The sequence below is a fragment of the Leptidea sinapis genome, chromosome 33 (genome assembly GCF_905404315.1).
Source record: "Leptidea sinapis chromosome 33, ilLepSina1.1, whole genome shotgun sequence".
Lineage (NCBI taxonomy): Eukaryota > Metazoa > Arthropoda > Insecta > Lepidoptera > Pieridae > Leptidea > Leptidea sinapis.
This window is the reverse complement of record NC_066297.1, coordinates 4,326,685-4,354,304: the sequence shown is the minus strand read 5'-3', so window position 1 is coordinate 4,354,304 and position 27,620 is coordinate 4,326,685. Positions and strand designations below refer to the sequence as shown.

Sequence of the window (27,620 nt, the reverse complement as noted above, 5' to 3'; positions counted from 1 at the left end):
GTGGAATTTGTGGGTAGAATAAGAATGAGTAAACAAACAATGTTATCTATGATGATAACTCGAAAGAACAAATCCCAGATATAGAGGTTTACCTCGTCCCACTAACAGAGGTAATTCAGTGCCAAAGTGTTGGGACCTCAGCATGAGTTCCAGTTATGGAGGTTTCTCACTTATCCAGGTCCCACTTAACCAAGTTTCACTGTATTTTGATTTTTTTTGACGATGTTAGAGTTAATGAATTGTATGCAAACCTTGAAAAACTAAGTATTATCTGTGTTATGTCGCTGTTGAGTGTCAAAAGTCAAAACATAGTTTAGGCGCTAAGGACCCTGCCAGACTCTGCACGACTAATTTGCATAATTTACACAAAATGTAAATATTCAAATATTATGTAATGAATATAATATTACCATTTAATATTGAATAAATAACATAAAACTTGCGGATAATAATATGTAAATAAAAGTAACTCAGCTCTTCTCGACGACTTCCTGTTTCTCAGGCGGCCATTTGCATTACTTTCTACGCATAAACGATCAAAAAAATGACTTAAATTACTTGGTAGTAAAAAATCCTGTTGAATAGTAAATCACATATAATTATTTTAATATTATTTATTATATATATGTATATTGTATGGCAAATATATCTATACATGTTAAAACGATAAAACCAACGACAGCCTAAAAGATGTCGTTGCGATTATCGTAAAAGTGACGTTTGATTGTTTGTCGAATTCGATTATTCGTCTCTGACATTTTCAACTAAGAGTAGGGTTAGGACCGATAATATCGAATAATGTTTCGTTCGTTCAATCATCGTTTCGACATTGAATACGATGTAACTAAGAGTAGGATTCGACACGACTAATGCCACGATATATCGAATATCGATTTTAGGAGTCGCTCGAACGTCGCTCGATATATCGACGCCAAGTATGCCGATGCTATCGCCCGAAGATAGATTGCTAAGCTTTTTGAACTATCCTGCTATAAAATCAGTTGTTCAGGTTTTAACATATTCTAAGAAAATTTTAAGCATCTCGGCGAGACACCTTCGAATTTGACATATTTGATCTTTCATAACGTCGTTTGAGCAAACGTCTACAATATGGTTGATATGGTTGTCAATGTCTCAAAATTTCTCTTTGAATCCCTTATATGCTAGATGTATTGTAATTATTGTTAAGACGGGTACTCAAAATATATATTATATTAATTTGATACCGACATTTCGGCCCAATAGGCTATTCATCTGTTTTTTATATATATTCTAAAATGATTGTATAGCTGTGCTCCTGCAAATGTTATATTATTTTTACCATAGTGGGTTCTAATACTAGGTAATACAAGGTGACTGGGGCGACGTAGTACATTTGATGGTATATCATTATGTTGATGACGTCCTTTTGATCACAAGCCAACAATTGTGAAGTACAAACACACAAACGGCCTCTTCGAACCACATTTGTATGCCTCATATCATCGCTGCTAACCTAATTCATTAAACACAAATAAAATTAAAAAAAAAAACTTTATGAACGATGCGGACCCGAACCCACGACCTCTAGCGTTCCGTGCGAGTGCTCTGCCAACTGAGCTAACCGTTCGAGTGACGTATCGTTATAAAATCTTGTATGCCTTGTTCAACTCTCAGGTTGAAGCCACAACAGGTCGTGGGCTCGAGTCGCGCATCGTTCATAAAGTTTTCTTTTTTAAATTTTATTTGTGTAACAGAAGTAAGGGGTTTCACTTTTAAAAGCATGACAAATTGTTTAGTAATTCACCATAATGTACTCGCAGGACTGGACTACAGACCATGGGTGCGTCTAAGCGGGCGCGTGCAAGCGCACCTAGCTGCATGTGCCACGCCCCTCGCCGGCACTCAGAGCCTTCTAACCAACCAGATTAAACAGGTATGGGCAAAGAAAAGTCATAAAAGGCATATATTTTCTCAAAATTGATTGCCTTAGAATTCTATTTGATGTCATTTCTAATATACTAGATACTACTACTACTACCTAAACTACATTTGTTACCAAAGTTTATGAATGATGCGACTCGAGCCCGCGGCCTCTCGGGTTCCGTCCGAGCGCTCTTCCAAGTAAGCCAGGCCGTTCGAGTTTTTTTTTAACAATAAGAGACGAGACGAGCAGCACGTTCAGTTGATGGCTATTGATGCGCCCTGCCCATAACAATGCAATGTCGCTCAGGATTGTTGAAAAACCCAAACATTCTGAGCGGTACTACAATTTCGCTTTAGACATAAGATGTTATGTTTATTATAGTTTTCATTTGCCCAGTAATTTGCCGATAGAAGGGAAAACTTAGAACTTACTTTTCACTAAATTTCACTTATAAGATATACACAGCACTTATCTTGCACAAAACGTCAGCTGTATAATTACAGATCACGGACGAGTAAAAAAATATGGACTCCGTGTCACCTTACATAACAGTGAGGCACCAAAACAAGCCGGTAAACGTGTAAATACATAGCCCCACGCATACACTTACACTAATACAAGCCGATCGGCCGCCATTATGAGATTTGCCATCGTCTGTGACAGGTCAGTTTGCGTCGCAATAAAATATTTTAAGAATGCCGTCGTGCGTTGTGAAAAAGTGTAAAAACAATAATATAAAAGTATTTGTGGATATATGATTATTTAAGTAAAACAATGTGTAACTGGTATACCCCGTAACCACACACACACTAGCATAAAGGTGCTTCACTTGCTAATATCACGGCGCGGAGTCTTTCTTTTTTTACTAGTCCGTGCTACAGATATACTGCTATAAGTATTTCGGTGAAAGGATTTCACCCATGTTGAAGTAAGTTGTATGTTTAAGTAAGCTTAAAGTAAATTGTATTAAATACATCGTTGCCTTGTACCCATAGTACGCTATGCCTTGTTTGGGGCCAGGAAATTTGTTTAAAAGCGTGTCAATATTTTTATTATTATGATCCCGACTTCCAGGTGGACGCGGAGGTGTCGCGGCTATACAGCCAGGCGGTGGAACGACAGCGGGCCAATGCGCGCCACGCCGAGAGACTGTCGCGCGTGCGAGAGCTATCCCACCAGCTGTCCAGGTGTAACTCCATCCTTATGCAGGTATACAATAGAATAGAATAGTATATTACCCTTTCCGCATCGGACGTGCCCGCAGTCACTGGAAATTCAAAAAACAGAGAGAGCGGCAGTGCCCCAAGGCACTCTTTTACCTCACCCAGTTTTCACCCTTATTAGGTGTACAAGATGGTTTATTTACCTACGCAGTTATGAACGAGTGAAGTCCGATACACATTTCGATCCGTTACGATTCAAGGCCACCAATATTCGACGTCATAGCTTTACGGACATATCATTTTTGTGTTCACTTGTTCCCGGGCGGCGTAGCGAGCGGTCGTTATCAAAACTTTGCACGAAGATTGTTCTTTGTGGAGATTTTGGTTTTATTTTATAATGAACACATAATGTTCATTACAAAAACATAAAAGGAAATAAATAAAACAAGTAATTAACATTGAAAATCAACATTTATTTTAAAATATACCTATTTTTACACCTATTGTCGAATGAAAAGTCTGTGTGAAATAAAATAGAAACACAATATGAATAATTTATACATGGTCTTATGGCTTGTTTCAATAGCTTTCAGTGACAGTCACTCCAATAACCCTAGTTATAAGCATTTTATAACTACACGTAAAATAATACGCACGGGGAAAACGCTGCGCGAGCGCCGAACGCTTGCCGATGTAAGGTGTACATTAAGCGGTGGAGCGCGCTGATCCGGAAAGGTTACGCGCCTAGGGAGAAAAGTAGGTCATTCTGACAATCGTATTGTCAGAATGACCTACTTATCTCACGTGGTGCGTATACGATTTTATTTCCCACCTGGATGAAAAGCTCGCTTTTAGTCCCTGGTACAAGGGACAAAAGTCGTCTTGCCGGGAGAGAATCGGCCACTTTTGTCCCTCGTATATAAATAGTAGATTAGTAAATTATTAATAGTACCCGAGTTCAACACTCTACTTTTCATTTCGAATATGAGGAAAATAAAACTAGTTATTTAACTAAGCACAGATTAGTATCCCGCCAATTTAAACTTCTTTGAACGGAATAAACCGCAACAATTAAGAAAGAAGAAAAAGAAGTTTGCGTAATTGTTTGCGCTAAGTTCACACTGTCTGTTTAGAAAGTCATATGGCCGCAGCATTTTTTTTTAAATTAGTCCTTTTTTACATAAAACTCTTCACAGCAGTTCTACTTTCAAAGTTCATTCCGGCCCCTAGGTGGGAGGGAAGTAATTTGTATGAGTTTTTCCCTCTCTATGGAGGGAAGCAGCATTTTTCCACCCAATAATCAGATCAAAACAACATTACTTTCCGAGTATGAGTAATGAAAAAATATATTTATTTACCACAGGGAGTGAGAATGACATAAGATATTGCAACAACACTTGGTAATCGTGGTAATCATCATGAAGGTACCACAGTTCGTAAATACTTTGACATGGAAAGAAGAAAGAAAAATAATTTATTATGCAATTTAAACCTAGTATACAAGTAGACTTATTTATTTATTTATATTAACATGCAGAATTTGAGTTCACCTTATCATAATACTGATGATATCCACAGGTGATATGATTAGCGCTGGTCTTTCGGGGAACCCCAGGTGGTTAGCAGATTGTCATACTACATACAGGCTATACATAATATATGTAGGGTTATAATAGCGACGACGACCTGTATAGCCGAGTGGTTAGCGATCCTACCTACTAAGCTAGAGGTCCCGGGTTCGAATCCCGGTAGGTACAAGCATTTATATGATGAATATGGATGTTTAAATGTATTTATGTATGTTTAAGTAAGTATATTGTATTAAATATATCATGGTATTGTAACCCATAACACAGGCTATATTATATGCTTAACTTAGGCCAAGATAATTTGTGTTAAAAGTGTGTCAATATTATTATTATAATATCACAATAAAAACAAAACAAAAATTACAATTATTTCGTGACCTGACCTAATTCAACAAGTTAGTAATATACTGAAGATCATGGGGAGAAGAACTGACAAGAAACTCCCAGCCCCTTTAAATCATCATCATCAGGTGGAAGACGTCCATTCCTGGACAAAGGCCTCCCCCAACGATTTCCACGGTCGTGCGCTGCCCTAATCGAACGTATTCCGGCGATCTTGACCAGAGCGTCGCTCCATCTTGTTGGGGGGCCTACCAACACTACGTCTTCCGGTACGTGGTCGCCATTCGAGAACTTTACTGCCCCAACAGCCATCTGTTCGTCGAATTATGTGCCGTGCCAGCTGCCACTTCAGTTTCGCAATCATTTGGGCTATGTCGGTGACTTTGGTTCTCCTACTTAAACTACTTCTACTTAACTCCTCTTTTAAATCCTATTAGTTATTATTATGTAACTGTTGTGTAATAAGGGGTATTAAAACACGAATGTGGGTTTGTCACACGAGGCGAAGTCGAGCGCGATAATATTATCACATGAGTGTTTTAATACCTAATTATCAACAGTTCCATACAAGACTTTACCTACACCCATAATATGAATATATCTCTACCTACCTCTATAAAAGATTCTGAAACGGTTAGCTTACTGCTAACATTAAAAAAGTCAGTCCTAGTAACCATTACATTATCCAAACGAGTGTTGTAATGTTTTACTGAATTTCATTATAATATTTTTCTTTTGTTACATTATATTTTTAGACTTAATTTGTGATCCCTAGTTTTTGGTACTGTTAATTTTAATTGATATGGAAGAGCGTGGCCTTCTGGCACAGGTGTTTCTCACTTAATAGAAGGTCACATCCACTATAATGTTTGTACCATTTTTGTTACTGAAATTAATATTTTTCCTTTTTTTTTCATTTTTTATTATAACACTGGTTTGGGTGATGTAATGGTTGTTATTATATAGGACATTGAGTTTTTATTCATTTAATGTTGGCAATAAGCTTTTATTTATTTTTTATTTATTTATTTACCACACATAGCAACTATCATTACAGGTATTACCTAATGCGACTGTCACAAACGAACTGTTAACTGCTAACTGTTTTAGAATGTTTAATAGAGGATTTAATGCATGGGTGTGGATATAATAACAAAATTGTTTGGCCCATTTTATGTAATCCTTTAAAATTTAAGTGGCCTGGTGGTCTATCGATGGTTGTTGTAATATACTGACTGTGCAATACTAATAATAGCTCGAGATTACTATTGTTGATGTGAACCGGGTTGCAGAGCCTGGCTGACATCACGGAGCTGAACCAGCTGTTACCGGTCCACAGGCGGCTGGAGCCGTTCGTGTGGAGCGTGCCAGGAGCCAGCTAGTCACTCACCACACAGCACCTGCATCTCGTATGCAGCATAAAGTCCTCGCAAAGGAGTTGATCCAAAATGGGCCACCTCTTTGAACGTTTATTAGTAGACAGCATCAGATTACGCAAAAAATCTTATGATTACAATTTTTTGATATAATATGGCCTATTTGTCTTGTACAAATTCTATCATTGAATTGTTATTGGCAATACAACTGTAGTACATCATTATTTACATATGCATACATTTAATACATATTAAGAGAAAAACATATTAAGACATAAAAAGAAAAATTTAAAGAAATAAACATTTTGACTGTTGTTTCTCAATACATTTTTGATAATGTTCTGTATGTTCATAAACACATTGAGGAATTTTCTAGAAACTGTGACATTCATAATGTTAACACGAGGAACAAACATAAACTTGTTATGCCTACTACTCGGTTGGGTCGAGTTAGTAAGTCTTTTGTTGGGCGATGTATATGCTTCTACAATATGATCCCAGAAAATGTACAAAACAAATGTGTTACCAAATTTAAAAGAATTGTTAAAAAACTTTTGTGTGGGAAAGGTTATTATAGCATAAACGATTTTCTTAATGACACCACGGACTGGGAATAAAGCGAATACCCTCAGGCTCTTTAATTATAGATGTTTATTGTACGATATCACATTGTAATCCATATTTTATATTAAAAAAAGCCCGCTGAGTTTCTTGCGCCCATTCTTCTCAGATCTGAGGCAGTCTCAGTGGTAGTTTTTAACGTTCAATAAGTGATTTTAAATCTTATTTTGAATAAAAATATTTGAATTTGAATATAAATCCAGTGTCCCGATGTTTGTTTCCAGTGAACTCCTAAACTAATGAACGGGCTTTAATGGGAATTACTTCATGGAGTGCAGCTTAGTCCATCTTGAGAGATAGGATAGTTTTTGCTTCGATTTGGGACCTATAATTATTTTTATTTACAATATTTGTTTTGTATTTTCTATGAGAGATTTTATTGTGACACGGTTTGACAGTTCTGCTGTAAAACAATTTTATTATAACAACACGGATTTTTTTTACCAAAATATTACATAATATTGTATTCTTTTGGTTTATATCAAATTTACTATAATTGCATTATATAGAATCGTTTAGTGAGCATTATTTTTTAAGGGAACGATGGCTGGTCCATGCGTCAAGTCGTAAACGGGTGCTGCTCGTAGTGCCAGGTCGACCTGTTATAGTTTATAAATCATTGTATTTTTTGGATGCGATTACTAATTGTGACATTAATCACGACCATCATGTTCACGAAGCATCCTTGCACAATTAATTCAAGTTCTAAAGGTTGATGCATCCAATATACGATAATTTGTATTTATACAGTTTATTAATTTTTATGAAATAATTTTTATTATTTAAACATGATTCATATATTGTATGTAGCACCTTACAAACGAATTTGTTATGTATATTACAGCCATTGTAAAATACTCTATTTGATTGAAAAGTGGCCTACATTTAAGCCTAATTTAATAAAGTTTATTTGCTGACTTTCACTTTGTAAACTTTTGACATTCATAAGTGTCATTTCCTTCACCTACATGAATAAAGTGATTTTGATTTGATTTAATTATGATTTGACACATTTTATTTTATTGTTTTCTCGTTTTTTTTATTATTAGCATTGTTATTAGAAAAATACATATTTTAGTGCATTATAATATAGATCAATTTATATATTGTGGGCTATGTTGAATAATAAAAGTATTATTTATCATATTTTGTTTATCATGTGCAATAGGCCCTTGTTAGGAATTCCACCTTAAACTATTATTTACAAAATATTACTCCGCAGTTCTTTCAACTTACTTCCACGTGAACCTATGGAAGGTACCTTGTGAGGTGTTTCCAAGATTATAAGATGAAGTGCCTACCTTTAAAAAAACTAATTGCGTGATGCATTGGATCACGCGATTTGACGAGATTTCATCCAACCAAAAGTGTCTAACTAGATCTTAAATCTTAATAATATACATAAATCCAGTGTCCTAATGTTTATTTTCCAGCGAACTCCTAAACTAATGAAGGGATTTTGATGGGGATTACTTCATGGAGTGCAGTTTAGTCCAACTTGAGAGATAGGATAGTTTTTATTTCGATTTGGGACCAATCATTATTTTTATTTCCAGTATTTGCTTTGTATTTTCTATGAGAGATTTTATTGTCACACGGCTTGAAAGTTCTGCTGTAAAACAATTTTATTATAACAATAGGGAGCATTTTTACCAAATAATTCTCGATGTTATAAAATATTATTGACAAATTCTTAAAAAAACAGTATTTTATTTCTTATGTTCTGTCCTTATTACTGTGAGATTTGCGATATTAAGCTGAGTTTACATCCATGTAAGGAAGCGCGCGTTTATGCGACATTTGTCAAAGTCACTGTCACTGAAATAAACTGATTTTTTTTTTCCAGTATTTGTTTTGTATGGACATATTTTCTATGAGAGAATTTATTGACGCACGGTTTGACAGTTATGCTGTGACACAATTTAATTATATGTTATGAAATATTCATATAAAACAGTCTTTTATGTACAGAACAACGTCTGTCGGGTCAGCTAGTATATTTATTTTTTTAATTATTTATTTATCGCGTACGCCAGCCCTGAGCGTATCAATGACGCGAACCCAAGATTTTCCACTACCAAAAAGTGTCCATCGCGGCTTTTGAAGTTTAAACTTCAATAATAACCGCTGGCAATACTCATCCTCATGTCCTGCCACTGAACCTGACAGAACTCACCTTTAGGCCTACATAAATTACTGTCAATTGAACTTATGAGTTGAGTAGATGGTAAATATACAAAGTGCTTCATTAATATTTATTTATTAAAGGAAAACTTACAGCTAATGATAGATTATATTTTTTATGACAATAAGGGACGAGATGAGAAGGACGTTCAGTTGATGGTAATTGATACGGCCTGCCCATTACAAACCCGCTCAGGATTCTTTTAAAAATCCAAAAATTCTGAGTAGTGCTAAAATTGCGCCTCCTCGCCTCCTTGATACATAAGATGTTAAGTCACATTTGCCCAGTAATTTCACTAGCTACGGCGCCCTTCTGACTGAAACACAATGCTTACACATTACTGCTTCACGGAAAGAAAAAGGCGCCGTTGTGTTACCCATAATCTAGCCTGCATCCTGTGCAAAGGAGACTCCCACTGGTAATATTATGGTCATATTATGTATTACATAATATAAATAAACAGCTAATTAACGGTTTTCACATAATATAGGAACAGAGTGAAAAATACTGTAAGTCCCAACACACGGTAGGATAAAAACTTTGAATTAAACACACTATCAAAACAAAGAGAAGAAACCCAGTGAAATAATTTTATGTTAACATGAAGAACTCCTGGCTAAGCAATTCCTCCTAAGCTCTAGAGTTGATGTTCTCACTCCCTTGTCAGGAATTTTGTTTGTAATAGTCTAGGTAGATATAGGGAGGGATTGGATGGTGATAGGAATGCAGGTATTTTGAGTTTAATTTTTTCTTTAAGGATAGTACAATCCGATCTTGACCAGGTAAGTAAGATCAGCAATCTGACGCCTTTTAACTAATGGAAGAAGTTGATGACGTTTACATACACTTTCATAATCAACGGACTTATAATTTTCTCGAAGACGGATCGCATAAGAACTAAGTTTTTTTTATTTTCTCTATTCTATGTCTATGTCTACTAATATGACAGTTGTAACTTCTTGCTACGGCACAATAAAGTACCTATTTTGGAAGTCTTAGCGCGAATGAAATTGCTGGAACTTCTCATAATGAAACCTAACATTTTAGACGCTCATTGTATGGCTAAAACGATGTGTTTATCGAAGATTAAATTACTGTCGTGTAGAACACCTAGATCACGTACACATGAGTTTCTTGCCAGAAGCTAACCAAGTAAGCAAAGAAAGAAAGAGGCTAACTTAAACGACTAAGAAAGAACTTAACGATCTTATGAAGCCTACTAGAATTAGTTACAAGCAATCCCTTATTTCTAATGTTATAATAATGAAAATCCCTATTAAGAGCAAAAAGATGACGACTTTTGTGAACCTATAATAAATTTTCATGAATGTACCTACTGACAATGAACAGTCACAATATTTATTTATTTAAATTTTTCTTTGAGAGACTGTCTATAACCAATCTCATATATATCACGAACAGCTCTCTCTTGCTCTTCTCCCGAGCTTACACTATATCAGCATGACCCCACAGTAAATACCGTACCTCTGTGAAAATAACTGAAGTACACTAATCTAGCGAACTAATCGTAACATTCGTGTACTCTCTAATCTTTCTAACGGCGTATGCCGCAAAGCTGAGTGTATCTGCTAGTTGGGCAATATGTGGACCCCACTGAAGCTATTCATCTACCGTGCTACCCAAGAAGACAGTAGTGTCCACAAGTTCCAAAGATGTGTGGCGATCCTCCACAGTTCAAGTTCAGTTTTCAAGGAACTGCCTATGGAATAAGCTACCGTGTGCGTTGTTTCCAGCACGATACGATGGTGTTGCAAGAGACTGTGGGCATCGGTGATTACTTAACATCAGGTGACCGTACCGTTGTTTGTCATTCATTCTCTTCCATAAAAAAATTCTTCTCTCTTGCATGGTTTGCTTGTCTCTGTGCTAGTATTTTGTAAGTCTATATGTACTGTAGCAGCACGTAGCAGTGAGTTTCGCTCGCCGTCTATTGGTTCACGCGACGCAATGCAAAGTGATTGGCAAAAAGGTTGGCCGCAGTTTGACTACAGAAGCTTCGGCAAGATATAATTTAATAAACGTAACATACTCTTGACGCCGCGGCCGGCGAACAAATTACTTTTAAAAAGAGCTCGCAAAATAACAACCGTAAACATTCGTGCTTGTGGGTTAAGGACACTGAAATATTAATGAGTAAAAATAATTAGAATTTCCAATTATTGCGATATAAATATAATAAAAACAAATTATAATATGTGTGCGTTAATCTTGGTGTTAAATGACGTGTAAATGACAGTACGCCCTTGAATTTGTAATGTATGTAAGTGTTTGCCCATTAATTATACAATTAGTTTATTATTAAGATTGTATAACGTTGTAGTCTAGGTATAATGTCAGACTTTAATAACCAGAGGGCCTACCATCAACTTTTAATAAGCGATGCGATTCCGATGCAGTTCAGTTTAGGTACCTAAACTGAATCACTAAAACTCGTACCATGAAGTGCCTTTTACTGAATGGCGCTTGGATCGCTTACGAAGAATGAACGAAATAAATTTGTCTGTGGTCCGCGGTGTGAGAAAGAGATGACGCTCTACAGTCGTTGCATAAGTTTGTCTCTCTTACTCGAACCACATGCGTTGCGTTTCGAAACCTAAAATGAAATGATTTTAGCGGTTTTTCTGCGTAGAAAATACTAAAAACACATTTTAAAATTGCAGTAGCGTCAAATTATAAACTTTTTCGCCCTTTTTTGTACTTATTAAATAATAGTAATATAAATAAATTTAGTTATTTGAATTACAAATTAAATGTTTGCTTAGGTATTTTCGTAAAAATAACGAGTTACGAACGCACCTCCATTGATGTTTGATTTGACAGGTACATTTTTTTTTAATTCGTTCTTGCGAACAGGCTATACTATAAGGCCCGGGCGCTTGCTGCCTCGTCTCTAGTATTTTCATTTTCGATATTTATTTTCAGTATGTTGTTTTTAAAATAAAAAGTACAATAAAGTATTCTTATCTCATCTTTCATCAATAAAATTTTCTTTTCTGTATGTTTTCACTATTTTTTTAAAGTTATTAACAACACGATTCACTTTCCTCTAAGGAAGTAGCAACTTTTTTCGAATCGCTCAGTTTGACACATAAGCTATCCAGTTTAGGTTGAAATATTACCTAATGGTACGAATGAATGAACGAACTAAATCAGTTTGCGATTCAATTGACATCATTTTTGACATTCAATTGACATCATTGCGATTTAATCAGTTGATTTGACGTCAACTTACATTAGATAGCTCTAATCACGTCGTGGTACGAAAAAGCAAAGCAGTTCATTTCAGGTTGTCAATTGAATCGCAATAAGAGTTCGTGGTAGGCCCGCTGAATCGGGAAAAACACAAAAGTCCAACACACACATGGAATGATAAAAAAATTGCGTGCATACAAATAGGTACACATGTCACAAGTAAAACCTGCATTGTGCATGAACCTCTAAACTGCATATGAAATCCTCGATGATGATCATGATCGTTAAGAAACGTTTGTCTGGTAATGGACTTAATAATACCACAGACTGGGAATGGAGCGACCGCCCTCAGGCTATTTATTAAACAAATTTATTGTAAAGTATTAAGTAAAATTGTCAGTAAATTTCTATAAAAAAATTGCCCGCTTGCGTGTTTCTTGCACCCGTTCTTCTCGGGTCTGAAGCGTACTTTTTCGAACGGTAGTAGTTTTTAACTTTAACTAAGCGATCTTAAATCCTACTTTGAATAAAAACATTTGAATTTGTATAGGTAACATGATAATTATTACCCTACAGATTCCCAATGTTCTTTTTTATTATACATACATTAAAATATTATAATGTTGTGTTTAATGCCTACAAAAATTTCGCAAAAAAGTTTTCCTTGTTTTAAGGTTTCCGTTGTAAACAAGAAACTTATACTTCCTTGTTTACCTCAGTGTTCACAATTTGTCCGTGACTTTGTACTCGAAAGCTGTTATATATATAAATAAGTAATGACAATAAACAGACCAAGTTACGTAAAACCAAGAAACCACTGTACTACTCGTACTGACATCGTGTACTGGTTTAGTGCCCATAACCTATTGTTAGTTAGCAAGACCAGTGGGAGGCTCCTTTGCACAGGAAGCCGGCTAGATTATGGGTACCACAACGGCGCCTATTTCTGCCGTGAAGCAGTAATGTGTAAACATTACTGTGTTTCGGTCTGAAGGGCGCCGTAGCTATTGGAATTACTGGGCAAATGAGACTTAACATGTCATGTCTCAAGCTGACGAGCGCAATTGTAGTGCCACTCAGAATTTTTAGGGTTTTTCAAGAATCCTGAGCGGCACTGCATTGTTGGGTAGGGCGTATCAATTACCATTAGCTGAACGTCCTGCTCGCCTCGTCCCTTATTTTCATAAAAAAAAGCAAGAAAGTAATTGATATTAAATAGAATTTACCCAAAAATGAACATGTGAGTGTTTTGTTAAGCGGAGAGGTTGTAAATATTAGGTAATGAATTTCTTCTGGATGCTCTCTATACGACTTTTAATATCAGAATATTTTGAAGACCAAACAGGACATGTGTATTCATGAATACTACATACCTTTGTATGCGTATACGAAACATTTTTTATACTAAATATAACTTTTTAAACGACTGAGATGTCACACAGAAGCAAGGTTGTGATAGTATTTATTTACAATGTAGTCAATGAAATCTAAAAGCATTAAAGAATCTCGATTCTTTCTTTCCTTCTTCTCTTTCGAATCTTGTCTCGACATACTCCGATAAACTGGACACTCTTTCAACTTGTCTCCTATATGAGATGATTCTTCTTGCCTCTACCCTACGTAGTTTTACCATTATTAGTTTGTGTATATTATACGGGGCAAACAGGCAAGTGTTCTAGCAGGATTGAATGTGACAACATTGTCTTACGTGAGGTGAAGAGATGGTTCGTAGTTATAATAATTGACATGTTAGGGTATTTTTTAGATTTTTAGTTTATATTCAAATTCAAATATTTTTATTCAATATAATATCACTTATTGAAAGTCAAAATCTACCACCCATTCCAAAAGGTATGCCTCAGACCTCAGATTTTTTATTAAAATATGGTTTTAATGTAAAATCTCACTAAAATTTAAAGTCGCTGTTTTCTCAATCTGTCGTATCATTAAGAATGTAATAAATTTTATAGTAACCTTTACCACACAAACGTTTCTTAGCACATCTTTTGAATTTCGTAATACATATATTCTAGGATTGATTGAAAAAGCATATAAAACGTCCCACAAAAGACTTACTAACTCGACTAAGCCGAGTAGGAGGCTTTATAAGTTTATGATTGTTCCTGGTATTAACATTATGGTAATGACAATTTCTAGCAAATTCATGTATGAGTCTATGTGCAGACTGTTGCCATTCAATATATTATAAAGAATATATTGAAAGTCAACACTCAAGATGTTTATTTCTGAATAAATTTTGCTCTCAATGATTCTTTAGGACCTAGGTTATAAATAGCGCGAATGACCTTCTTCTGCAGCACAAAGATGATATTGATATAGTTACGTTTATGTATTACTAGCTGACCCGACAGACGTTGTTCTATTCATAATAAAAAAAAACTTGGAATTTCGTAAAATCCGTTCTTAGCTGACCTCTACTCGGTGAAAACAATATTCCTACCAAATTTCAAGTCTTAAGCTCTAATGGTTACAGAGATATCGTGATGAGTGACTATATACGTGGAAATCTCTTATATGTATATAAGAGATTTATATATATATAAGAGATTTCCATAAAGAAATTAGTTATTAGATAAATATGTTGTAATGAAACTTAAATGATATTATCAATTGAATGGATGAAAAATATTAATGACCGAAGTAATGAGGTAACGACATTCAACAACCATACATTAGTGACACTTGCTAATTCGATTGAATTGATTGTCAATGTAAAGACGTTTTGCAATTTGTGACATTTCATAATTCCATTTAAATTAAAACAGGACTTTATATAAAGCTGGTAAGTTATTTAATATTTTTTTTCACGTTGCCTTTACAAACTTCTATAAATGCATGTTCATGTTCATAAAAATGCAACGTTCATAAAATTGTTTTTCAAATTTTATTTGTAATATTAATCCTAGAAATGAGGGTTATCACTTTATAAATATAACATATTGTTTAGATTTACAAGAGCGACATCTCAAGTCAATTTCCTAATATGCAAATATTCGGGTTGAGCAGGTTATCAACTGTAAAGATCCTGTAGATGAAGCCACAACCTGAGAGTTGAACAAAGCAAACAGAATTTTATAACGAGGCGTTACTCGAACGGTTACCTCAGTTGGTTAGAGCACCGGCACGAAACGCCGGAGGTCGTGGGTTCGAATCCCGCATCGTTCATAAAATTTTGTTTTACAAATTTTATTGGTATAAATGCATGTTGTCACATACTATATCTATACATAAGAATATACAGTGCTTGCGACGTTTTTTGAAGTTATACTTCTTTAGACACGTTATGAAAAATTATGAGAGTGAAATTTTAAGATGCGTGCGCATCACTGTAACACAAACGTAACATGGTGAAGTTGGCTCCTAAAATTTTCCGACGTTTGCAAAATTCGTTATTTTTTTTCGGTTTCTTCGTTCATTATTAGGATAGGCAAAGAGTTCAAGCCCGTACAGCCGTATTCGTTATTTAATATTTAATTGTCAAAGCCATCGTTGCAAGATTTTTACAATATTGTTCTTTCTACAAACGTAGAGTAGCAAGAGGAATAAATAATTTTAAGGATTTTTGCTTTGTTAGGCCAAAGAAGTAAAACTTCTTGCGTGCATATATAAGTACAGACACACTTTTTTATTATTTGTAAAGCCTTTGGCATACCACCATTAAGAAAACTCTAAAATATGGCAAATATGTATACTTAATAATATTTATGTAACATCAATCTAACATGTATATGCGAATATAAACTTTGAAAAGTTACGGGAAGCTTGTTAAATTAATTAGTGAAAAACTGCATTCCAATGGGCTTAGATGTTTCTGATATTAGTGTAAACAAACTAACAGTGTAAATAAATACAACAACAATACAGACACGGCAGGCTTACAATTTCATTATATTATGTATAGATACGAAATTTAAAAGAATTGTTAAAATACGTTTGTGTGGGAAAGGTTATTATATCATAAAGGTTTTTCTTAAGGCGACACTAAATGCCAGCGACCTTGAGCGATATGAGTTCACCGCTGCCGGCCCGCCATCTATGTAACAAAGCCAATATTTTCTAAATTCTTGCGTGGAAAACAGTTTATATGCTTACAATCCTCGTAATTCACTACTAATCTGAATAAATGAACCTACACAAAAAAATACAAGCTATAAGAATAACTTTTCTGAGGGAAGTACCAAAAAAATTCGTCACGTCATGCCACAAAACTTGTTTAACTTCAAAGAAATGTGGTAGTTCAAAAAGGCTCGGCAGTGTTAACTATAACCAACAGCAAGCATTAGCAACCTAGAAATAAGACTTAAGGATATTTGTAACAGGATTAAGTAGTGTTCATAGCTCGAAATGCTAAACTTTCACCACAAAACTTGTCTAAAAACACCATGTTTGCATGTTTTCTGCTTACTCTTCGCCTTAATGATACCACAGACTGGGAATGAAGCGGACACCCTCAGGCTCTTTAAAAGCCAGTGACAAGTTCGCAAGAACAGCTCAAACGGATTATTTTAAAATTACCGTCAATTTTTTTCAGACCACTAAAGTAGTACTTTTTCATGTAAAAACTTAAGATTTACCCCCTAATTCATAATAGTCTGCTAACTTAATGCATTGCTAATTCACACTCTGTCTTCTTCTATTGACCTAAGTCAGAATGAGAAAAAACACTCCTAAGCGGCTGTTTAAAGTTATCGGACCATTATGAATAAGGGGGTTAATATCTTAATTAATAATTAAAAAAAAATTTTACTCTATGTATTTTACATTTATATATTTTATAACACAACTTATGTCTAGCTAGCTGAAGTTTTGGTCCCAAGGTTGTTTGTGGTAGTTTTTGACTTTCAATAAGTAATATCCTATTCTATCACTACATTTTATAAAACAAAGTCCTCCGCGGTATAATAATGGTTAATAATTGTAATTGGAAAGCTCACGTTGAATCATTATGCAAATGTCTTAATAAGTTTGTTTTTGCAATAAGGTGAATAAAAAAAACTATATCGGAAAAGGCGGCTTTAACAGCCTACGACGCTTACGTGGAGTCTATAATTAGGTATGGGATCATAATATGGGGTAACCCAACAGTAATGCATAGAGTCTTAATAGCGCAAAAAAATGTTTGAGGGCTGCAGCGGTAAAAGGACCCCTTGAAAGCTGCAGACCCGTATTTAAAAACTATAACGTATTAACAATTATTGAATTATACATATTTGAGTGCTGTATGTTTGTTCGAAAACAATTTAGCGAATTCAGTAAAGATGAAAACACTTCACTTTTCCCATCCAGGGACCCACCAAACTACAAGTACCTTGCTGTAGAACTACATTATTTCAGAGAAACTGTTTGTGTATGTGCATAAAAATCTATAATCACATCCCAAAAATAATAAGAGACGTATCGTCAAATAGGAATTTCTCATCTAAATTGAAAATATACCTTAGTAAAAACTGCTTATATTCATTAGACGAATATTTTCAACTAAAAACTTGACTATATACTATATAATACTGCTACTAATATTTAGTTAAATTTATATTATTGTAACTAATGTTTTTTTTTTTGTAACAGTAGTAAGAAATATATTTTATAAAATTTGCACGTCATAAATGTGGCAAACATGTACTCAATAATATTTATGTAACATCAATCTAACATGTTTATGCTAATAAAAACTTTGACTTTGTCTGTCTGTTTGTCTCTTCGCGATAAACTCATAAACTACTAATTCGATTTTAATGCTGTTTTCACCAATGGATTGCGTGGGTCTCGAGGAAGGTTTTAAATTTAAATTGTTAAATTTTGTCTATTTTTGTTTATACATTTACGATATTTTTTGGAGGTGTCGGAATAAAATAAGCCGTCTTTCAACGAAAACGATGTCTAAACCCTTTGAAATAGGTCTACAAGTCCGCGTGGGCGTATGTCTATCTATATATGGATAACAACTTTATCCATTTTAATGTTTTAATGAATTGGCAGTTTTAAAGCAGTATTATAAGAGCTGTTGACACAAATACGATATTAATATTTATTACTATATCTAATATATAAAATTCTCATGTCGCGGTGTTTGTAGTTAAACTCCTTCGAAACGGCTTGACCGATTGCCATATTTGAGTGCATATTGGGTAGGTCTGAGGATCTGACAACATCTATTTTTCATCCCCCTATATGTTAAGGGTGGTTCACGCCAAATTTTTATTTTTTATTTTTTTGACATTTTTTTTAAATTTGCTTGATTATGAGTCAGCATTAAAAAATACATACAACTTCAAATTTTCACCCATCTACGATCAACAGTTACTTTTGTACCGCGATTTGAATATCGGCAATACAACGTTTGCTGGCTTAGCTAGTATTATTATAAAATCAACCAGAAATACGTTTTTGTTTCATTTTTAACTCACTTCGATTGAATATTTCCGGTGGCTTTAGACTACATCATTCCCAAATACTTACATCATATTTTTTTTTCCATTGACAGAACAGCGTCTGTCGGGTCAGCTAGTTTTGAATAAAAAAAAAGTTGATTTTGTCATCTAAATATAATCAGATAATTTGTAACACTCTTTTTTACAGATAATTTTTTTAATGTTTTTTAAATTTACGTATTGAGAGGTCCTGGATGAATATTAAAATCAATAGACAAATTTGATTTGCACCAATAGATTGCGCGTTCAGTACTAGTTGTAGAGGTAACACCTTGTAGCCTAAGAGCGTTGGAAACGTCTTCAGTATAATACTCGGTACGGTCTGGATGGTATATTAATAATAATTCTGTGCGATGGACAATGTGACATAAATTCAAATATTTTTACTCTACAGCGGTTTTCTTTATATAAAAATAGAGCACGGCAATACTTCAAGCCGGCCCACATTCTAGCGCTCTACAAAGCGCAGGATCGGCCACACATGGAGTTTTGCTGTCATCTCTGGTCTGGCGCACCCCAGTATCAGCTCGATCCATTTGACCGCGTGCAACGTAGAGAAGCTCGAATTGTGGGGGACTCAGTGCTCTGTGAACGGCTGGATCACTTGGCGTTGCGTAGAGAAGTCGCTTAATTGTGTGTCTTCTACCGCATTTATCACGGGGAGTGTTCCGAAGAGCTGTTTAACCTGATTCCTGCCGCCAAATTCCACCTTCGCACGACACGCCACAAGTTAGGATATCATCCCCACCATCTGGATGTGTGGCGGTCCTCCACAGTGCGGTTTTCAAGGAGCTTTCTTCCACGTACTACAAAGCTGTGGAATGAATTTCCTTGTGCGGTGTTTCCGGGACGATACGACATGGGTACCTTCAAAAAAAGCGCGTACACCTTCCTTAAAGGCCGGCAACGCTCCTGTGATTCCCCTGGTGTTGCAAGGGATTGTGGGCGGCGGTGATCACTTAACAACAGGTGACCCGTACGCTCGTTTGTCTTCCTATTCCATAAAAAAAACATTGATTGCCATGTAGTATTGTACAAAAAATAATCATTTAAGAGCCTGGGGGTGTTCGCTCCATTCCTAGTCTATGGTATCAGAAAATCATTTATGTTATAATAACCTTTACCACACCTACGTTATTTAATTGGGATCATATTGTAACAGCATATACATTGCCCAACAAATGACTTACTAACTCTACTTAACCGAATAGTAGGCATAACAAGTTTAATATGTTTTTTCCTCGTGTTAACATTATAATTTTCGCCGTTTCTAGCAAACTCTTTACTGTGCTTATGAACATATAGATCTTTATGAAGAATATATTGAGATGTAACAGTCAAAATGTTAATTTCTTAAAAAAATCTCTTAATGATTCTACAGGACCTAGGTTATACATATCTCGAATAGCAGCTCTCTCCCTCTTCTGCAGCACAAAGATGGTATTAATATCGGCTAGCCATAACAATACTTTTATTATGAAAATAAGGGTCGAGACGAGCAGGTCGTTGAGCTGATGGTAATTGATACGCCCTGCCCATTACAATGCAGTGCAGCTCAAGATTCTTGAAATACCCTGTAATTCTGAACGCCCCTACAACAGCGCTCGTCACCTTAAGACATGATGTCAAGTTTGCCCAGTAATTTCAAAAGCTACGGCGCCCTTCGGATGAAACACAGTAATGCTTACACATTACTGCTTCACGGCAGAAATAGGTGCCGTTGTCGTACCCATAATCTAGCCGGCATCATACTGGTAAGGATAAAGGACAATATGCCATAGGATACTAGATGAATATTTGCTACCGCGTCCGATGTTTTGGCCGTACCAAATCCGATCAGGCTATAAGAGTCCCGTACCTTCGCACTCTAAATGGTGAGAGATTTTCTAAAGTGCAATGTTTCATATTATTTCATTGTTTGGGTTAGCTTCATAGGTTGAATTTGGCATAAAGAGTCGAGACAACCAACCCCGTTTCAATATATTATGTTAGTAATTATTCACGTATCTACGTAATTTTTATTGATCTGTATATATTTCATTATTGGCACATTGTTTTTACTAAGGCTAAGCGTGCACTACGAAATGTATTCGCTGCGTTTTTTAACGATCGACGTTGATGAAACAGACTTTGAATTAAAAAAAAATTGCGAGCATACAATGTACACATGTTAGATGTGTGCATTGCAATCTGCATTGCGCATGAACATCTAAACTGCATATGAAGTCTTGGTAATTGTTGCTAAGATGACACATGATTTTAACCGCTATGAAAGACATTACTATCACTGCTATCATGCTTATGTTCTCTTGGTGTCTATGTCAATACGTCGCGTCGTGTGCATGACGTCAGAATATGTTAAGGTATACTCGCGTCATACATAAGATCTCTTCTTCAACTAGTGAAATTACTGGGCAAATGAGACTTAACATCTTATGTCTCAAGGTGACGAGCGCAATTATAATGCCACTTAGAAATTTTGGGGATTTTCAAGAATCCTGAGCGGCATTGCATTGCAATGGATAACGCGGATCAATTAACATCAGCTGAACATCCAGCTCATCCTTAGATAGTGTATAAATTTAATGATATTTAAATAGTGTATTTGTAGTTGCGGTGTGATGTGTAATGTGTAAGAGTCTCTATCGTCTCGCTTTTTCGTTTCATCGAGTTTCACAATCACAACGATGCTAAAGAATTTTTCACTTCAAAAACCAATTGTTTTGCGAATTGAGTATTGACTGATAACTAACTGGATTTACTTGAAAACGAGTATGTTGAAAAATGATTTAAATATTCTTCGTTTACTTTACTTTACTTTTAGTCTTGTTAGCAATGCTCTAAATAAATAAAACTAACTAAAAATTAATGGTTGACATTAAAACTTGGTATTTCCCGTTCATTACAATTCGTTGTAATTGATAATTATTATTGCGTAAACCTTAATGAGAGATAATTTAGTAATATCACATCTTAACATTCCCAATTCCACTTATTTGTTGTACTAATTAGTTATTAATTACAATATAATATTGTGTCATTCACATGTAAAAAAAGAGGTCTAAGCATGCGTATTTGGTATAAATAGTATTTTTTTTAAACATGACCACAAAAAAAAGGATTGTGCGGTTTTATGAAACCACAGTAAAAGTGAAACTTTTTTTCACATTATAGACATTTAACTAAAAAATTTTGGAATAATATTCCATTAAGGGTATATCTTAATTTTATACTTGGAAAATTTTACATGAGTAATAGGCATAAATGAGTCTATACACTACACGGTCAGCTGCTGCGAACTATAGGCGCCACCCGACTGTCACGCGACATTCAACACACAGACGAAAAAGTTTGAGACGTTGTAATAAGAGTTTCACTTTAAAATAGTGGGAGAGTTTCATTTGTATGTTGGTACTGCTTTAGATGACATAAAGAAGAATTTTAAGGGAATAAATTTTGAGAATCTACGCGAATAGTGGTGGCTGGCCGCTTGTATTTGTTATTTTTTTATTATAATAAGGGACGAGACGAGCAGGACGTTTAGCTGATGTTTATTGATCCGCCCTGCCCATTACAATGCAGTGCCGTTCAGGATTCTTGAAAAACCCAAAAATTCTGAGCGGCACTACAATTGCGCTCGTCACCTTGAGACATAAGCGGTTAAGTCTCATCTGTCCGTTAATTGCACTAGCATCGACCTTTCAGACCGAAACACAGTAATGTTTACACATTACTGCTTCACGGCAAAAATAGGCGCCGTTGTGGTACCCATAATCTAACCGGCATCCTGTGCAAAGGTGCCTCCCACTGGTAAAATCAATGTTCGTTTTTTATATCGTAAATACACAAACAAGCCAAATTAATATTTCGTGTTCCTCTGTTTCCTATAAAACGATCCTATATAAACGACGATCGACCTATCGACCTAACGATCCTATATAATTCGATACGTATTATTAAATCGACTCACGATTTAATAATCCGTATCGAAATTGACGGCCAAGCATCTGCATACAAAATGTCCGCTAAGGGGCAAGCAGACGTATGTCTGCAAGAAAATGGCTCGTAATTATTTTTTAGATAAAAATACACTGAAAAAGACAAAATACAGAAAAAACCAAACGATAGTTCATTTTACAGACTACAAAAGTAAAAATATTATTATAAAAAACTTAATCATAGTTAAATACGACAAGCCGTCAAAATACATAAGCTCATTATAAAGTATCTGTGACAGTCGATTTAATAGTACATTATTGCAAAGGCCGAGAAATAGGCAATTGCAGGTCGAGTATGAGGCCGAACCGTAGGCAAGGACTTCATTAATTACGAGACAGGCAATTGCCACCTTGGGAATGGGGCGACCACCCTCAAGCTATATAATTATTAAACATACTTAAAATCTCGATAGTCTTATAGATTAATAACAGTAATTACGAAACTTCTTTGAAAGCATCTTGATGTGGTCCAGTACAATGGACGGGTCCCCACCACCGATGGGCGTGGCGGAGTACTACGCCGAGAAGACGCTCTTCATCACTGGCGCCACCGGGTTCATGGGCAAGGCCATGGTGGAGAAGTTGCTGCGCTGCTGTCCGGGGATTAGAGCGATTTACATTCTGCTGCGACCGAAGAAGGGGGTTGGGGTGGAGGAACGATTATCCAAATTTCTGAATAATCAAGTAAGGCTGAACATATATCACTTAACTCTGTATGTAGACTTGAAGCACAATAATTATGACACTTTTATAAACTTTGATAATCAGATGAAGAATAACATTGGTTACGCGAATGATATGCTGCTGAGCCCATCGGTCTGCGCGCTGGGAGATTTGCTGTGTGTATGCGAAGACTATGCAGAAAAGCGTGGTCTTAAATATAATGAAAAAAGAAGCATGCTCTTGGTATTTGCGGCAGGCAGCATTTCTCCGCTATAATAATATTGACACACTTTTTTACACAAATTATCTTGCCCCAAGTTAAGCATATATAGCCTTTGTTATGGGTTACAAGACAATGATATATTTAATACAATATATTTAAACATACATATATTCATATAAACATACATAAATACATTTAAACATCCATGACTCGGAAACAAACATCTATATTCATCATATAAATGCTTTGCACCTACCGGGATTCGAACCCGGGACCTCTAGCTTAGTAGGTAGGATCGCTAACCACTCGGCTATAGAGCTATGTACCTCTAGTCAGATTGTACGGTGGTGGTCATGGATAATTGTGACATTGATAGGGAGCGGAGGGCGGTGGTGGTTTGAGGGAATATGTTAGCCCGCTGATTTGTACGATGCACTAAAGATTACGCTATTCAAATCATTCTGTCAGAGGTTTTACACGTGCAGACTGGGTTGAAAATAGCCAAAAATCTATAAATGCTCTCCGTGTGCGTGTCCAATATATCTTCATCTTCAGAATAATGTTGGGCCTGCCTCGGCACTACATCGTCCGGTATGTTTGTGGAGAACCGTGTCGGATGTTTGTCCGCAATCATACGGAAAAGAAAAGCCTCCGTCAAAAATAGGTTGGAGTGTAGTCCCAATATTATTTTGAAGGTGATAGCCGACAGGCAGGACATCGCATTCAAAGCGCACTGGATGTCTGATTTAGTTTGTAAGCGTAAGTTTAGTACTAACATATATATGTAATTTATACAATATGGACCTATAGTTATCTAAAATAAATAAATAACAATAAGAAACATTCACTGTCGGGCTATCCGTCGTGAGATCCCAATATTTCAGTTCGGCAATCCATTTGATTAATATTCATTGTACGCCCGACCTCCATGTTGAGGGTTGTGGGTTTGATCTTTATTGGGAAAATGATTTGCAGGTTTAAAAAAAGTATTTTTAATAATATGCTTATGTATAAATATAGATATTTGACAAGCTTCGCGAAAAATATCCAGAGAATTTAGCCAAATTGAAAGCGATGGCTGGTGACATTCTGGAGGAGAACTTTGGTCTATCTGATGAACACATTAAGACCCTGCAGAGGGAGTGCCAGATTGTGTTTCATGGTGCAGCTAGCGTAAGGTAAGGGGTCAAGCATATTACTGTTTATACTTTCTAGGTTAGAATTTAATACAACGACGGTACGGTCACCTCCACCCATGTATTATTGCAACGCCAGAGAAATTGCTGGAACTAACGCTCCATGTCTTTTGGTTGGTGGATGAGCTTTTATAAAGGTATCCTTATAAAATTTAACTGGACACCGCGCTAAAATGTTTGGCTAATACGGTGGATGTGTGGACATCTAGGTGGAGAAGATGATTTATGAGACTGGCGAGAAGGGCAGACCGTTAGTTTGTGGAACTCTGTCCTAATTCTATTTAGTGACCTACCGAATCAGTTTTTGATAATATGTACCAGCACCCCTTCTCCCAACTTCTCTGGTAGAATTTTTGGTACCGTATCTAGGTTAGCTTCAAATTGGAGTTGAGTATGCAGAGGTTCAGAGGTTTGCTAATCGTTTTTGATACAGATGGCGATAGAGATAGAGTCACGCGAGATATTAAACAATGGAAAACTTTAAAGGAGGCCTATGCCAAGAGGCACGCTGAAATATGTATATTTTTACAAAGCTATTTCGATCAACGGATAAGCCTAGCTATCCAACGTGGTAATGTTGCCAGTATTCTTTGTACGCCTCCCCGTGATAATAGTTTTAATTAAATGTAATCATAGTATTGTAAATACAATTATAAGATTTGTTTTGTTTGAATACATTAAAAGAATTATTGTATGTACATAGTTTTGAAATAAAAAGGCTTATTAATATTATTAATATTGTACAATTACAATAGGCACTGGGGTCCCTTAATATCTAGCAGCCCCTGTGTCTAACTCTCATATAGATTGACGCCTATACAAGTAGGAGTGTGCTGTATGGGATGAACAGGAGACAATGAGGTGAAGGGAAAGGAAAGAAATTATGAAATACTGTAATCATCAACCAAGTACCAGATTGTCAGTTTAAACAACAAATAATGTATAATAATATTTGGATGTAACTTTGTGCAGGTTCAATATGTCTCTGAAGGATGCTGTCAACTTGAACATCGCGGGAACATACCGGGCGCTGCGGTTGGCTGAGGGGATGTCCAAACTCGAGGTGAGTGCACCACGTCGAACAATCACTCAAATCAAACCACATCACATCCTGATGCAGTAATCGACTAGAGATGGACCAGCCTCGGTGGTATAGCGGCTTGCTTTTCCATCATAATTTCCAATTATTGACAATACACATATGCCGTAACTGTCTGCCCAGAACTTAGGTAGCTGTTGTAATAATAGTTTTTTATGCAACTGTTGTGTAATAAGGGGTGTTAAAACACGAATGTGGGTTTATCACACGTGGCGAAGCCGAGTATGCTAATAGTATCACATGAGTGTTTTAATACCTAATTATCAACAGTTGCATTCAAGACTTTATCTGCTTACACCCATAATATGAATCCTCTACAAAAGATTCTGATACACTTAGCTTGCTGCTAACATTTAAAAAGCCAGTCCCAGAACCATTACATTATCCAAACGAGTGTTGTAATGTTGTACTGAATTTCATTACAACAATCGTTTGGATGATGTAATGGTTATTAGGACATTGGGTGTTTTAATGTTTGCAATAAGCTAAGTGTTTTAGAATCTTTAATAGAGGATTTAAAGCATGGATGTGTTTATCTACAATAAACACCATTTTACCACATTGCGCTGCCAAGAAGTGATTGAAGTAGTAAGTGATTTAACAGAGCTACTTAGACTTAAATTTATTTCTCTAAAAGACGAGCGCAAATATGATGCCGCTCACAATATCGTCTTCAAGAAGTGTTATTGCATTGGTAGACCAATTAGACCATTGGTATGATATATTACTTAGTATCAAGAGAACGTTACTTATCGTAAAAATAAACCAGCTATCGATGATGTACTCCACATAAGACGAGGATGTCAGCATATACGATATGCGTATAGGTGATATGCAGCATCACTGTCTTTGCCTATATTACTGCTCACTTATTTCGCTTCCCAAGTGCGTGTATGCTGTACAAGCAAGCGAAAATATATGCAGCGCAAGTGAAAATAATAAGCTTAAAGCAAAATGTTTAACTATTTAAAACTTCGTCACAATGTAATAGAATAATATATACATTTGTAATCGATATAGATACCTATCGTCAGCCCTGTTTATGAAATCTTAAAATATATGGCGTTAAGTTAGGAATTCGGTTAGGAAATAAAATCAAAGTTTATAAACATCTAGTAACATCATAGTAAAGTTTTTAATATTTGATTTTTTCATGGCTTGGAATAGTACCTGCAACAGTAAAACAAACACAGACGTTTTGAGTTGCAACATATGCCAAAGAGACGACTGCTTCAGACGAACAGAAACATATAGTTAGTTCTACTGCTACGACAGCGGCTGCATTACTGCACCGGATAAACACTGCACATAAACACGTTACTGCTATTACAGAAATAGGTGTGGTGGCACTACTGTCTACATGCACATACTGATCTACTGATGCGATCAGGTTTAAGCTGATGAGGTGAAGTCGGTCAGTTTGGGCAGTGCAGGTAATCGCTGATTTTGGCTACCTGCAAGCTGTGAAGTTTTCCTCGCAAATGCAATGTGAAAATCTATCGGGTATTGATATGTTGTTGGTAAGAAAGCATATCCATGAGCGTATTAAGATGAAAGCCAGTAGGAAAAGTGATATTTGGACAGCCATTTGAGT

The 27,620-nt window shown here is 35.8% G+C and overlaps 2 protein-coding genes and 1 non-coding gene across 4 annotated transcripts in view; all 3 read left to right on the top strand.

Annotated features, from left to right (window-relative positions):
* LOC126974666 (BLOC-1-related complex subunit 5) overlaps positions 1 to 27,620 on the top strand; it is a 52,271-nt gene that overhangs the window by 6,325 nt on the left and 18,326 nt on the right. Inside the window, exons 5-7 of one of the 2 annotated variants that reach the window (XR_007731557.1) lie at positions 1,803 to 1,915; positions 2,981 to 3,115; positions 6,293 to 6,943. Coding sequence is in view for 1 of the 2 variants with exons in the window: in XM_050822216.1 (XP_050678173.1) it covers positions 1,803 to 1,915; positions 2,981 to 3,115; positions 6,293 to 6,382 (338 nt within the window). In the remaining variant the exon portion in view is untranslated. Of the gene's footprint in view, positions 1 to 1,802; positions 1,916 to 2,980; positions 3,116 to 6,292; positions 7,995 to 27,620 lie in introns of those variants that run through there. The other variant, XM_050822216.1, reaches the window with a different exon arrangement.
* On the top strand, positions 15,508 to 15,581 carry Trnaf-gaa (transfer RNA phenylalanine (anticodon GAA)). Its single transcript has one exon. It is a non-coding gene; the product is annotated as a tRNA-Phe (tRNA).
* Positions 24,776 to 27,620, top strand: part of LOC126974617 (putative fatty acyl-CoA reductase CG5065) — a 252,713-nt gene continuing 249,868 nt past the window's right edge. Inside the window, exons 1-2 of the mRNA XM_050822124.1 lie at positions 24,776 to 24,909; positions 25,900 to 25,990. Of these exons, the coding sequence (XP_050678081.1) occupies positions 24,806 to 24,909; positions 25,900 to 25,990 (195 nt within the window). The 5' untranslated portion in view covers positions 24,776 to 24,805. The remainder of the gene's footprint in view (positions 24,910 to 25,899; positions 25,991 to 27,620) is intronic.